This window comes from Ptychodera flava, chromosome 20, assembly GCF_041260155.1.
Source record: "Ptychodera flava strain L36383 chromosome 20, AS_Pfla_20210202, whole genome shotgun sequence".
Lineage (NCBI taxonomy): Eukaryota > Metazoa > Hemichordata > Enteropneusta > Ptychoderidae > Ptychodera > Ptychodera flava.
In genome coordinates, this window is record NC_091947.1 from 4,081,563 (window position 1) to 4,094,065 (window position 12,503).

Consider the following 12,503-nt stretch of genomic DNA (forward strand, 5'->3'; position numbering starts at 1 on the left):
AATGTACATATGAAAAGTCAAAGGTTATTAAACATTAACATCAAATTTGAGGTTAACAAACATTGGCTTTCATCCTGACGATTTTATGCTTTCAAACAGAAAATGGGAATTTGATTTGGTGGCTTTGCTGGGTTTTGCCAGAGTGTATGACTGCACACTTCTAGGGCCCTGTCTAGAGGAATTCCCGTCACACTGATACCAATATTACCATAACAGAAAACTTTGCAGACAGAAAATAAATAGGTTAGGGAAAAACATTACTCAACTAGTTTTCAATATCTTGCTAATGTCATTGATATAGAAATACTAAAATTACTAGGTAACAGAGCTAGCTACTTCAAACCTGACTCAATACTAGTAGGTTGTTGTGAAACAAGAGGGCATTACAATATGACAAACACAGCTTGAACTCTGTGACTGTCTGTTATTGAAAATGAGGATTTAGTTTCTTTTGATCAGTATTTGAACCAAACCTTTATTTCACTGATGTGAATGTGTATGGACAAAACATATGCAAATTGCCGATAAAAGCATTTTAAATCTATGCAAAGCTGATGGTCATGAACAATTGTAGTCTTCTTGTTTTTCTTGCAGTTATCTCCAGGGAAGTTTTCACTTCTCACATCATTTAGAAATTCCAAGTATCTCTTTAAAACCATTATCATGAGTACTATACTAGACTGATTTTCGTGCACTTGCCAACTGTTCTAGTGAGAAAATGGCACAACAGCATGGAATCCATGCAGCCTCCATAATTCCTACAAACTGACTACCCCTGTTTAATAATGGTCCAATCTTTACTACCCCCTGTTTAATAATGGTCCAATCTTTAAACTATTTTGTTTAAAAGGATTACATGGCCAAGCTTTGATGAAATGGACTGGGTCATGATGAAATGGATCCGACTGCCATATGTCATGATAAATTCACAGTCCATCCTCAGACATTGGTGAAGCATATTGTTTGATTGTTTCACTTTAGATCAAGCTTCTCTTCATCCACATTAACCTGAATCACAATGTCCATCATAAAATTTGCTGTGCCTTGTTGACAAACATAACAATACTTTTTAATTACAAGCCATCAGTCTTAGACCCAGACCACAGTCCCTCTAGACCAAAACCCTAGCACTGCTGTAATTCTTCCATGATCCATCAACCTCACTGATTGTAAATTACATCTTATATTTTTGTCGATTAATTTTGTGAATATATCACATAATCTTCTGAAGCAGACACTTCAAAGTGCTCTTTAAAATGTCATCTTTATTTCGAACAAAATAACATTTCCAAGTGCATTTTGCAAATTTAGCTTCATTAAACCAAGATGTTTAATACAATGTTCAGCAATAAATTTATTCTGATGGCTGACATGTACTTGAAATCAAGAAGTCACGTTGAAAACTACAAACAATATAAATTAGACTAAGCTTGAACCTTGCTGATAATTGGTGCTACAAAATCTCATGGGAAATTAACATACTAATAGTCATAGAAATTAATACAATGGGCTTTTACCTTGTCTTTTGTATGAAACAAGCATGCAATGTACCGGTACAGTTGGTTAATTAATGTACACGCATGTACAACTGTTTGGTAAATATCTCTAAATGCAAAAAAAATTCTATAATAAATTTCTGATCACAAAATCACATCAAGAAAAGATTTTATGACAGTGATGATCAACCCTACTACTTCAAAAAGTGGTTCAGCCCAGCCATTTTGCAAAGTATGGGGTTAGGCCAAAGTGTATGCGTGGGAGGGATGATACCTACAAAGAACGTACACCATCACAAGATTATGCAAATCTTAGTTTTATGTGTTCCACTCCCACCATGCTTGTCTACCAAAGCTAAAAATCACTTTAGTGTCATGCTATTAAACATGTAACATGTTTTAAACAAATCTACTTTCAAGCCAGCACATCCAGTGTTTTATATGTGTAGTCACCTGATTAACGCTGCAAGTCTTTTCTATTGAACTTAAATACATTGAAATATTTGATTAATGGCAAATCTAATTAGCAGTACATGTATGCTTCTTCAAACAATAATGTGGGAAACATAGAGTTGTACATTCATTGTCGATTTACAACAGTGAGTTTAATGTATATCAATGTATAGGATATTTAGTTAGAAGAATTGACAGTGGACAACTAACTCCTCTCTCCCAAAATGATCAATCTTGGAAACTGGAAATTGTAAAAACCATGTTATTTGTTCAAGCTGCTGTCAGAAACTATTGTTAGCACAGCTTTTAATACACTGTAACAGTGCCAGACGTCTTTAGCATTTAGAAATTACAATATTATTTTTACTTTCTGCGCCAGTAAAACACTGCAAATAAAATCCAGTAGTCGCAGTTAGAAGGCCAGCAGTAGGAACTTTTGATGATTTCATTTTTATTTTGTATATCAACTACAGTTTCTTGTATGCATGTTGAAATACACAATATTTAGCTTATCAACTCAACCTGTACATGTGTTAATGTGTTGTTATTGTTGAGAAGTGCTGGTCTGGATTAGAACTGAGATGTAAACAATAACGGTATATTTTACACATACATAATGTTGACAAGCTCAATAGCTTGTCTTTCAACATGGGGAGTAGAATAAGAATTTCAAATTGACATGTAACAGAAAAATAGTGAAAAAGTCATCAAAATTATATTAAGCAACCCTAAGCCCTTTAATGTACCTGCTCTTCATCTTCTGCCATTTCAAACTTTCATTGCTAGTTTTCCAAGCTAAGTCAAACTGTGATTTAGCTGTGACTCAGAAGCAGCGTACCGGTACTTGCGTCATCAAATTTATAGCATTGGCAAATTCCATCAGTGGTGCAATGCTTAGAACTGACATGTTTACTTATCCGTGGCCTGGTAATGTTTACCTCTCTGCTTTTCAAATTAAGATTACTGCACTATGTTGACCACAGAGAAGACACAGTTGGTTTGTATAACCGTCCCTCGGAAGGGACAGTGGTACAACACTACTTCTATTAAACCATAATTTTGCTCTTTTGAGGGGACAGATATTTAAGTTGGACTCTCAAATTTTCACAATTCTTTTCTGATCTACCACTTGTTGGGGCTCAATTTAAGGGTCTTTGAGAAAGAAACATTTTAACCATCTCCGTTTTACTAATAAGTCAAAAATTTTTATTTTTTCCCCACAGAGTGAACACACATATGGCAGCCATTTTCAATTTCAAATATCAGTAAATTGAAAATGTTACATTGTAAGGTAATGTGTCTCTCTGTAAGTACCAGACTTCGCAGAGTGAACCCTAATTTTTATTCCTGATTTGGTAAAACAATGGTTAAAGGTCTCATCGAGGAAAGTTTGAGCAAAACTTTAATTCACTTTCGAGGTACGTCAGGAGTATTTCATGAGCACTCACATTTTTTGAGATCGATGAATTTCTACAAAATCTTGTTTTATTGCCATTATTATGAAATCTGAAACTGCATCAAAATTTGTCAGTGTACTGCACCAAGAGGCATTACCATCAGAGTGGAGGGACTGGTGATAGCATCCACTCATGATAACCTTGGGATGTTATCAGTGAATTGTAAAGTGAAAGTTGATTAGAAGTCATGGCATGACAGACAAAGGATTAGTGTTGGTTTTACAATTACTTTGGTATTCTCAAATTGTAAAAGTAAAGTACTAAAACCTGGCAACAAAGACTTGTCTGTCACTAAACTTGATAATGTACAGTTATTAAGTTAAGCACTTAAATGACGGAATGTTAAAAATGTGCCAAGATTACATCATATAGCTTACACTGACATACCAGATGTAATTCAGGGGGTACCCGGATGCCAACAAACAAATGAACTCATTTGCAGCCAATAAATGATAAAACACTAAATTTCATTCAATATCTAATTATCAATTTACTCAATACAAATTTTACACCTTGAGGCATTCACAAAACACAAAACCATTATAACATTCCTTACACAGACAAAACATGTACATATAAATATACATATATAATATATATAAATATACATATATGTAATACACATGTCCTTATGTGTGTGTGTGTGTGTGTATATATGTTACAATCTTTTCAATACTCTACCTTTGTATTTTCGTTCCCATTCCTTTCCTTTCCCACTTTTTTCAATTGAATGAGATTGCAGTGACTTAAAATTTATCCCTGATGAGTATTATTACTATTAAAACCTGTCTGAGCAGTCACACAATTATAGTTTCCAGTTTACGATTACAGTTTTCAGTTTGAAGATGGAAACTCACCTGGTGGCTGGGGCACTGATGTTGTAGAACCATTTTCTTTATTTGCATTGCCATTGACGTTGTCTGAATAAGATCCTTCTAAGGCGATCACTGCATCCTCATCGCTAAGGTAGCCATTGGTGTTCCCAGACACCATGGTAGGTCTCTCCTCGGAGACCTGATCAAATAACTCCAAGACTTTGTTGAGTCCACGTAAGTACTGAGCGATGACAGGAGCTACTCTTACGTCCTGTGGTAATGTTTTTATTTCTTTACGCAGTTGACCAAATGTAAGAAGTGCGCTTTTATCGTTTTCGATGCACTGCTGTAAATTCTCAAGAAGTTTGGGAAGTTCTGATCTCATACTAGGCTCCACGACGTTCAGCAGAGCTTTGTTTTTGTACAGGCGTACCTGGATTTGATCTTGATTAATCTTCATCAGTTTGTGGTGACTCGGTGCCGCAATGCGAGCACTGGCAGTGGAGATATTTCTGATTGTCATAGGCTTTGGGTGTGAAAGACTTAATTCTTCAAGCTTCACCAGCGCTGCTTTGTATGCGACAATGTTTTTCTCGAACTCAAGCTTCAATGCATCATGCAGTGTCATCAGCGAACTGTCTAAACTCACCAACCCATGATCGCCCATTCCTTCAACAACATTTTCCATCATCGTTTTCTTATTCTTCAGTACTTTCATCAATTCAGGATCGACATAGGCGATGATTCTTAAGATGCTGGTGATAGCCTTAAGGGAACTTCCAACTCGATGATAATTGGGATTGTGTGGATCTTCTTGTCTGGCCATGTACTGCACTATTCGTAGCAATAGTGTTTCAACTTTCAGAGTCATGACTGGGAAATTGTCCGGATCCGCGATAAAAAGCTTGGAAAATAAACTTTCCAAAACTATAAGCGAGCTGGGTATTTCTGAGATAAACATATCAATCGGCATTTCTGGGGTGATCGTTTTCAGTGTTATTTGGTTCAGCTGATTTATAAGCTGGGAACAATCGTTAAACTTTCTTTTCTCTAGCAGTAAGACTATCTGGCGTAATGCAAAGCCTGGGTTTAGGTCAGTCACTTTCAACGGACTGGGCGCGTCACCAGCAAAACTCTGCACCCAATTTGAATCTTGCCATGGAAGTTGAGCTGGCCCGCGTTTCCGTCGATCGCGTTTCACTCGAGGAACATTCATCTTGATGAGTTTACAGTTGAAAAGATTCGTGAACGAAGACTGGGGTCAAAGACTTGCAGCCCCGGGGATCGACCATTGACGGTCCACTTTCACTGCACTTGCTACCTGGTCGCGTTGGTATGCTTAATATGGCGCCCGGACGTCCCGGCGATGGAATGTTGCGGAGGTGAAGGACTCTGAATCGATCGCGAATGAAATGACATGGACAGAAGATTGGAGTCTAAGAGCACTCTACCTTCGGCGTGTTGCCCATATGTGAAGAAACAACGCCTGGAAGGCGTTTGTAGGACACCAACAAAACCTGTGCCTACCAGCTCCTCGTATCTCGACCATTGATTGAACGGAAGGCAATGGACCAGGACAAAAGCCAATGACAACACTGCTGACCAATGAGAATCCAACAAGTGAATGGCGAACATGAATAATAATTAGCTGTATAAATAATATATGTTTGTTGTTGCAGCACCTACATATAAACTTCTTATTGTCATCTTATCATCATTGGCAGATACCATTGTCTGAACATGAACCAATTCACGGTCTCATAACTGGAAACTGCTCTCAATACATCGGTCACCTTCATAAACCTGTTTGTTGTTGTACAGGGTAAGGGCCTAGGCAGAATATTGATCAGGGGCGACGGGCTGGTGCGATCGCGATTGGGGGGGGGGGGGGTCACAATTTTTCATAAACAGTGTGGTAGGGCAATTCTTTTTGTATGTGAACTGAGGGGATATTTTTGTGCAAAAATACGGAAAAGATCAAATGATCTTTCTAAAGCCCCAATAGCTGCGAATTATGTGAATTTTTTCATGATTTTCGATTTGGGAGGGGTGTCACAATTTTTCATGAACAGTGTGGTGGGGCATTTCTTTTTGTATGTGAACCAGGGGGTATTTTTGTGCAAAAATACGGAAAAGATCAACTAATCCATGTGAATGTATCAAAGCAAATGGGGAAATTATGGAATACCCTCAAGAATGTACAGCTCTAGCACTGTAGTTTTGACTGTAATTCTACTGTCTAACAATTTTAAGTATAAAAAAGTTCAAAATATTTAGTATAGCGCTGATAAATTGTATTTTATCCTCTTCGTATTGCAGAGAACTTTTTTTATTTGTTCATCTACATGTAGTGTTCAATTTTTCTTCTGTGAGGACTTGACATTCGATATTGCATCCAAGCCTGGGAATATCTCTGTTAAAGACCAAACAAAGTTGACGCAAGTCCTCAGTCTGGCATAAAAGGTTGTTGGTTCTAATAAGACACATCACTCTTAACTCCTCAATCAGTCAGTGAAAACGAAAAGCCATTCAAATTTTGAAGGATCAATGACACCAACTGCACCCCAATTCGCATGTCGGTGTCTCAAGGATCCCCTTGCAAGGAAAATTCCCACCTAAAGTCCTGTATTCCATCAGCTCATTTAAAGTTCTGGATTTTCTCAAATACAATTCAGTCTTGTATACATTTTAGATCAATATAATGTAGTATTTTTTGTAAATATACCGCTTGTGTTGATGTCAACTCCATGTGCTTTGATCGTATATTCAGAAATACAATTTTCCATTATATGTTTTTAATTGCCAATAAAATCGTTGATTGATTTTTCGCTGGCAGAATTCATTGCAAATCAAAATCTAATGAAAAACATTTTTAATTAAGATCACGATCAAAGTCTTCGTAATACTGAACACGACAGATTTCAATTACGCCCATGAGCGCAACAAGACAACGGACGCAGTTGATCCACAGGCAGATAAACAGCACGCCGGCTGCATGACAGAGTTATCATAACGTAAATTTTTTCTCAGGATTTTATCAAAGTTGCGCGTTGACAGCATGAAGACGAATCTTTACTGCTGAGGACTTTCGTGAAAGAGTACGAATGTAAATAACAAAAAAACTTCAGCAAGTAGCTGGGTCGCGAAAGTTGTAATACAATAATACTAAAAAACAAAAACAAAGCGACTCATTACTGAAAAAATATAACGTTCATGACGGCTTGAAAAGCTGACATTGAAATTAACAGTTTTGCATACTGCAGCACGTTTGGAAACAACATATATCATATTCTTTCAAAAATACATGACATTTATGAAACCTATATCGAGATTTCTTTCTGACATTCAAAACATTCATGTAAAACGTCAAAAAATATTGTATTTTTTGATGTTTCTGAAGAAATGTTATTTTAAATCAACTAATTTTGCATTTGCCAGTAGTTTTAACACAAATTGCTATCTCATTTAATTGATCATAATATTTTAAATATGTTGATGTTTAGCGGTTGGAATTTCCAGTTATTTGCAATATACAATTTTGGTGGGAAAATGACTGATTTGGTCACGTAACTTAGTTTATGTAATACATTATGATAAATCTCCTCTTGATCAACCGCGAAACATATTTTGGGTAATTTTCACTATTTTCTGACCACTGATTAAAAAGTACGTTCAAATTGATTTTACATTTAAGTAGACCTTTTCCCATGAATTAATACACCTGAGCTATTTACACATCATCACAATGGACGTGTCTCACAAGTTTGGTGAATGGGCCTGTGAAAATACTCATAGTAGAGAATTAACAGTTTAGCAATACGTGTAAATGAAGGCATAGTTGTAGACTTGGTTCAAGTCGGTAAATTTTCTAAAATAAAACTTTTGTAATAGTTTATCTTGTGTCTCTCCTATTTCATACAAACCTATTTCGACTTTGGCAGCCAAGGCCAGGTTTCCTTGCTATTAATTGAACGCGTTACCTTTGAGTCTGCGCAGTAGTGAGTTCGTTTCTGCCGGATTCACCGGGAGAAACTCCCATGTATAGCGTTCACCCCACTTGAGCGTTTCACATTAAAACAGATCACAAATCATCGCGTTCATCCCACTGAAACATTCACAAATCACAGACTTGAACCAAGTCTAGCACAGTTGTCGCGTTTACAAAAAAGTGCGAAAATAATCGTTGTAATTTACACCTGACGCCTTTGAGTGGGGTAATCAAAATGTGTTTATTACAGGTTTAGAAAGTTGTAACCCGTGTATGGCAAATTTCCGTGTCACTTGACTTTTGAATGCAAATAGTACCATAAGGTCAATTAGAAATGAACACTAATGCTTAATGGTTCAAGAAAACAATCTTTTTTGCCAAACTATCCCAATTATAATTGCACAAAATGTAATCTGGATGAGCTAGAATTATGTTATTTGTATCATTCACAACAACAGCTATATCTCATGTAAGATGATGAATGAAAATCTACTGAATTATTTTCTTCTTTTTGTTTTCAACATGAAAGAAACGTACTGTAGGCTCTATACAAAGTTTTGTGCAACTGACTATGAAGACTTCGCTAATTCAGATGCGCCACTTGTCATACTATAGGCTATAGTGGTAGTAGTAGTTATATTTATTATAGTGACTTATGACATCACTAATACAAAAAAACTGATTATAAGTCATACATTATGAGAGGTCATCTAGCCCAACGGGCTTACAAGTCACTATAGAGAAAAATTAAGCATCATAGAGGGTCTCAGGACGAAAACAGTAATGAACTAGAGTTTAAAAGACTAGTAAATAATGACAACATCTCATTCGTGACAAACTTAGGAAAGAAATATTTGCAGCATACACTGCGTCAACTAATTGAATAGAGTGTTGCGTCTTTTCTGAAACGCTTTCTTGATATATTTTGCCGTTAATCTGGCATTATTCAACATAAGATAACATAATTTTTGCATATCATCAAAAGAGGAAAAAGCCTGATTTGTTAATTCAACCTCGTGATAAAAGTGTTGATGATAATCATTATACATAGGACAGTGAAACATAAAATGCAGCTCATCCTCGATTGCATTTAAATCACAAATCTACAAATACGTCTTTCTATAATCTCATTTCAATATCGGCCCGTTTCAATTCGTAAAGGAAGAATTCCAAAACGTAGCTGAACAAAAAAGGATCTTTCAGACCTTGACATGTCCAGTGACAGATATTTTTCCTCGCCAAACTCCGTCTTGAATTTCGCAAACGCACGTAATTTTGGCTTATTTGACACATAAGTGTACCAATGCTCGTTACATTTGTTTTGTTTTATCTCTTGAATATCTTTTACATTACAAGGATAGATGTCGTCTATTTCTAAATTATCGAAAATGTTATACATTTCTGATGCCCAGTTATTACTATTTAACGAATTATCCAATAAAAATATTTTCTTAGTTAATCTATTTTCATTCAAATTACACAACCGATTCCACAGGCGTGCTTTATTTGCCCAATGCCTTGAAACACAAGATTTCCATCCAGTATCTCCTTTGATAGCCAACGTAGGGGCAAATTTGTGTATCCCAAGGAAAACCTTCATGCTCTTATCTGAACAGATTCATAGACATTGTACTTTTCGTAAGCCCAGACCCCTGAACAATAGTCTAAGATTGGTACAATCGAAGTTTCATATATTTTAGTATATGTCTTAAAACCCATATTATTCAAAAATTTAAATTTTGCTATCAGAGCACCTAGGGCCCTGTTAGCTGCATCAGCCAGAGCTGTGGCAGTTACTGAAAAATCAAGATGTTCGTCGAAAACAATTCCTAAATATTTATATTTTGATGCATAGTCTAGAATATAATGACCTACTTTAAAGCCGTGACGACTGCGTTCGTCGTTATTTTTTCGAAAATGAACAACTTTTGATTTCAAAGCATTTACAGACAATCTCCATTTTCTACACCAAATACTAAATTGATCTAACATTTTCTGAAGATTAGCTTCCGAATCAGAAAGGAGTACAATATCATCTGCGTAAAGTAACATACAATAGTTAGTTCCTCCTATGGTGATACCACAATTTAAAGCACACAACTCGGTAACTAAGTCATTTATAAAAAGTGAAAAAAGTATGGTTATATATTGCCCTATATTGCTCTGTACGAAAGGGTTGTTGTCTTGACCTGGTAGTAGAGTAGATGAGAACCGATGTCGTTAGTTTGGTCTCAGGAATCACGGCCTTGGATCGGTGTATCCTTATGCAGGGATGATTGACCAACTCCACACACAGGAAACGCTGGCTTCTTGTTTGTTTGTTTGTTTGTTTGTTTGTTTGTTTGTTTGTTTATGCTTGCTTGTTTTTTAGGGAGCCTTCATTATTTACGGCCGGGAGTCGGATCTGAAGGGGGTCACTCAAACAGTTGAAAGCTACAAGGGGTTGCTAAAAATGTGGACAGAAAGAAGGGGGTTACTCATTTTTGGTGCGAAATAAATTGACACGCCTCTCATCATTTCTCAAAATTTTATTTACACTTTACACTTTTAATGAGCGGCCAAGTTACTAAATGAGTAATTTTCATCGGGCTCAATAAATATAATTGGTTTATTTACCCGATTTGAAAAAGTCAGATACATACCACATGAAATCGAGGAGAAAATAACAAAGTAGAGGGTAAATGGGGGAGTCGGGAAATAGCTTACAGCTAGTCTAGCCCAAACCCCGTCATGAAACTTGTCAGAAAATCAAAGTTAGCAAAGAGGGCTCATAATAACAATAACAAATAGTTCTTTAAATAAAAAAGAAGAAAAGCGCTGATATAATTACAATATCGTAGAAATCACTAAATTACTACATTGCAAAAGCGAATCCTGTTACTGATTGATCAAATGTTGTCTGAAAGTTTGTTTGAAGTCATATAAAGAGATTGTGGACTTAATATGAACAGTTATCTCCCAAATTGTTATTGAAAGACTAAGTTGAAACTTTTAGTCATAATAAGGGAAAGTTATGTACAACAGAGGAGTTGGGTAAGTAGAAATCATGACAACCTAAATCTTTTGCCTCAATGTGGCTGCTTGGATCATCAATAAACTTTTGAATATACCCTAAAACTTGCGCCTTTAGGGCGCGCCGAAAATGGAAATGGCAGAAAATGAAACTGCCAGAAGGTATTTTTTTCTTATTTTCAGTATTCCATAATCCTCAATACGTGCACATGCAAGTTTAGCTTTGATGCATGAAAAAAGTGACCCTCCCCCATAGGTTTGCACAAAATTTTATGACCCTTCAAAAATGCTTGCGCGAAAAATGGCGACCCACCACCAAAAAACACCGGCCCACCCCCCTGTAATTTATGTCCAGTCCCTTAACAGTTACCATAGATTTTTGAATTCTGACATATAAAAATAATAAAATATCAGAGAAAAAAGATGGGTCACCATGCTTGATCTTTATATAATTAATTTTAGTCCAATTTTACCAGGAAAAGTCAATATTAAAACGTTTTAGCCTTAGGGAAGCCCGTTGCGCACCGCACTTGGCGATCACGAGCAAACTGGGAACGCGTTCAGCGCGTTCGCCAAGTCCACAGAACGAAATTTTAACCCGCGCAGCGCAGTGCATGTGGTAGAAATTGTAGGTCAGCAGCACAGTTTCACTCAAAGTCACAGGTTTTGGATTGACCATTATTAACTTGGTGAAGTACTGAACGTGTAGAAGTAAATCTTTTTGTTAAAGATTTAAAATCATGTCTCCCCCCCCTTGTTGATGTACAGGTGTTGTGAGGTAAAATTCAAAGGTCAAGTTCAAATAGCGTCCAATAACACCTAAAGTTATCAGGTTAGGCCAAAAAAAATTAAATTGTGCTGTTCCGATAACATGGTTTTCAAAAATAGGGTTGGTAGGTCGGCAGGGATTTTTTCCCAAAATAGTTTTATTTTTAAATATGCTCTTTTCAGGGGTTCAGGGCGATCAAACACTGGCTACAACATTTCCAGAAAAAGTATCATACATGTAAAAGGAATAAAAACATAAAAGACGTCCTCGTTCAAGCAAAAATCAAATGCCAGGTAACGAACATGTGATTTTACGGGTTTTTTTTCTACTTTCTTTTTTTTACTTCCGTGTTTACGTAGCTCTAAAGAGTTTAGGGTCGGCAGGCAAAAACTAGGGTAGGTAGGGTTGTCGGAACAGCACATTTATTTTCTTTGGCCCTCTTCGTCAAAGTTACTGGATTCCGCGTCCTCTGATACCGTATATTGTTGAAATGAAAATGCATGTAGTGACTTC

At 36.4% G+C, this 12,503-nt stretch overlaps 1 protein-coding gene across 7 annotated transcripts in view; it reads right to left on the reverse strand.

The window, feature by feature from the left end:
- The window catches only part of LOC139119793 (uncharacterized), a 37,463-nt gene extending 31,666 nt beyond the window's left edge, over nt 1-5,797 (reverse strand). For all 7 annotated transcript variants that reach the window (XR_011548994.1, XR_011548993.1, XM_070683695.1 and 4 more), the window contains exon 1: nt 4,264-5,797. Coding sequence is in view for 5 of the 7 variants with exons in the window: in XM_070683695.1 (XP_070539796.1) it covers nt 4,264-5,437 (1,174 nt within the window). In the remaining 2 variants the exon portion in view is untranslated. The remainder of the gene's footprint in view (nt 1-4,263) is intronic.
- Nucleotides 5,798-12,503: the final 6,706 nt, after the last annotated feature.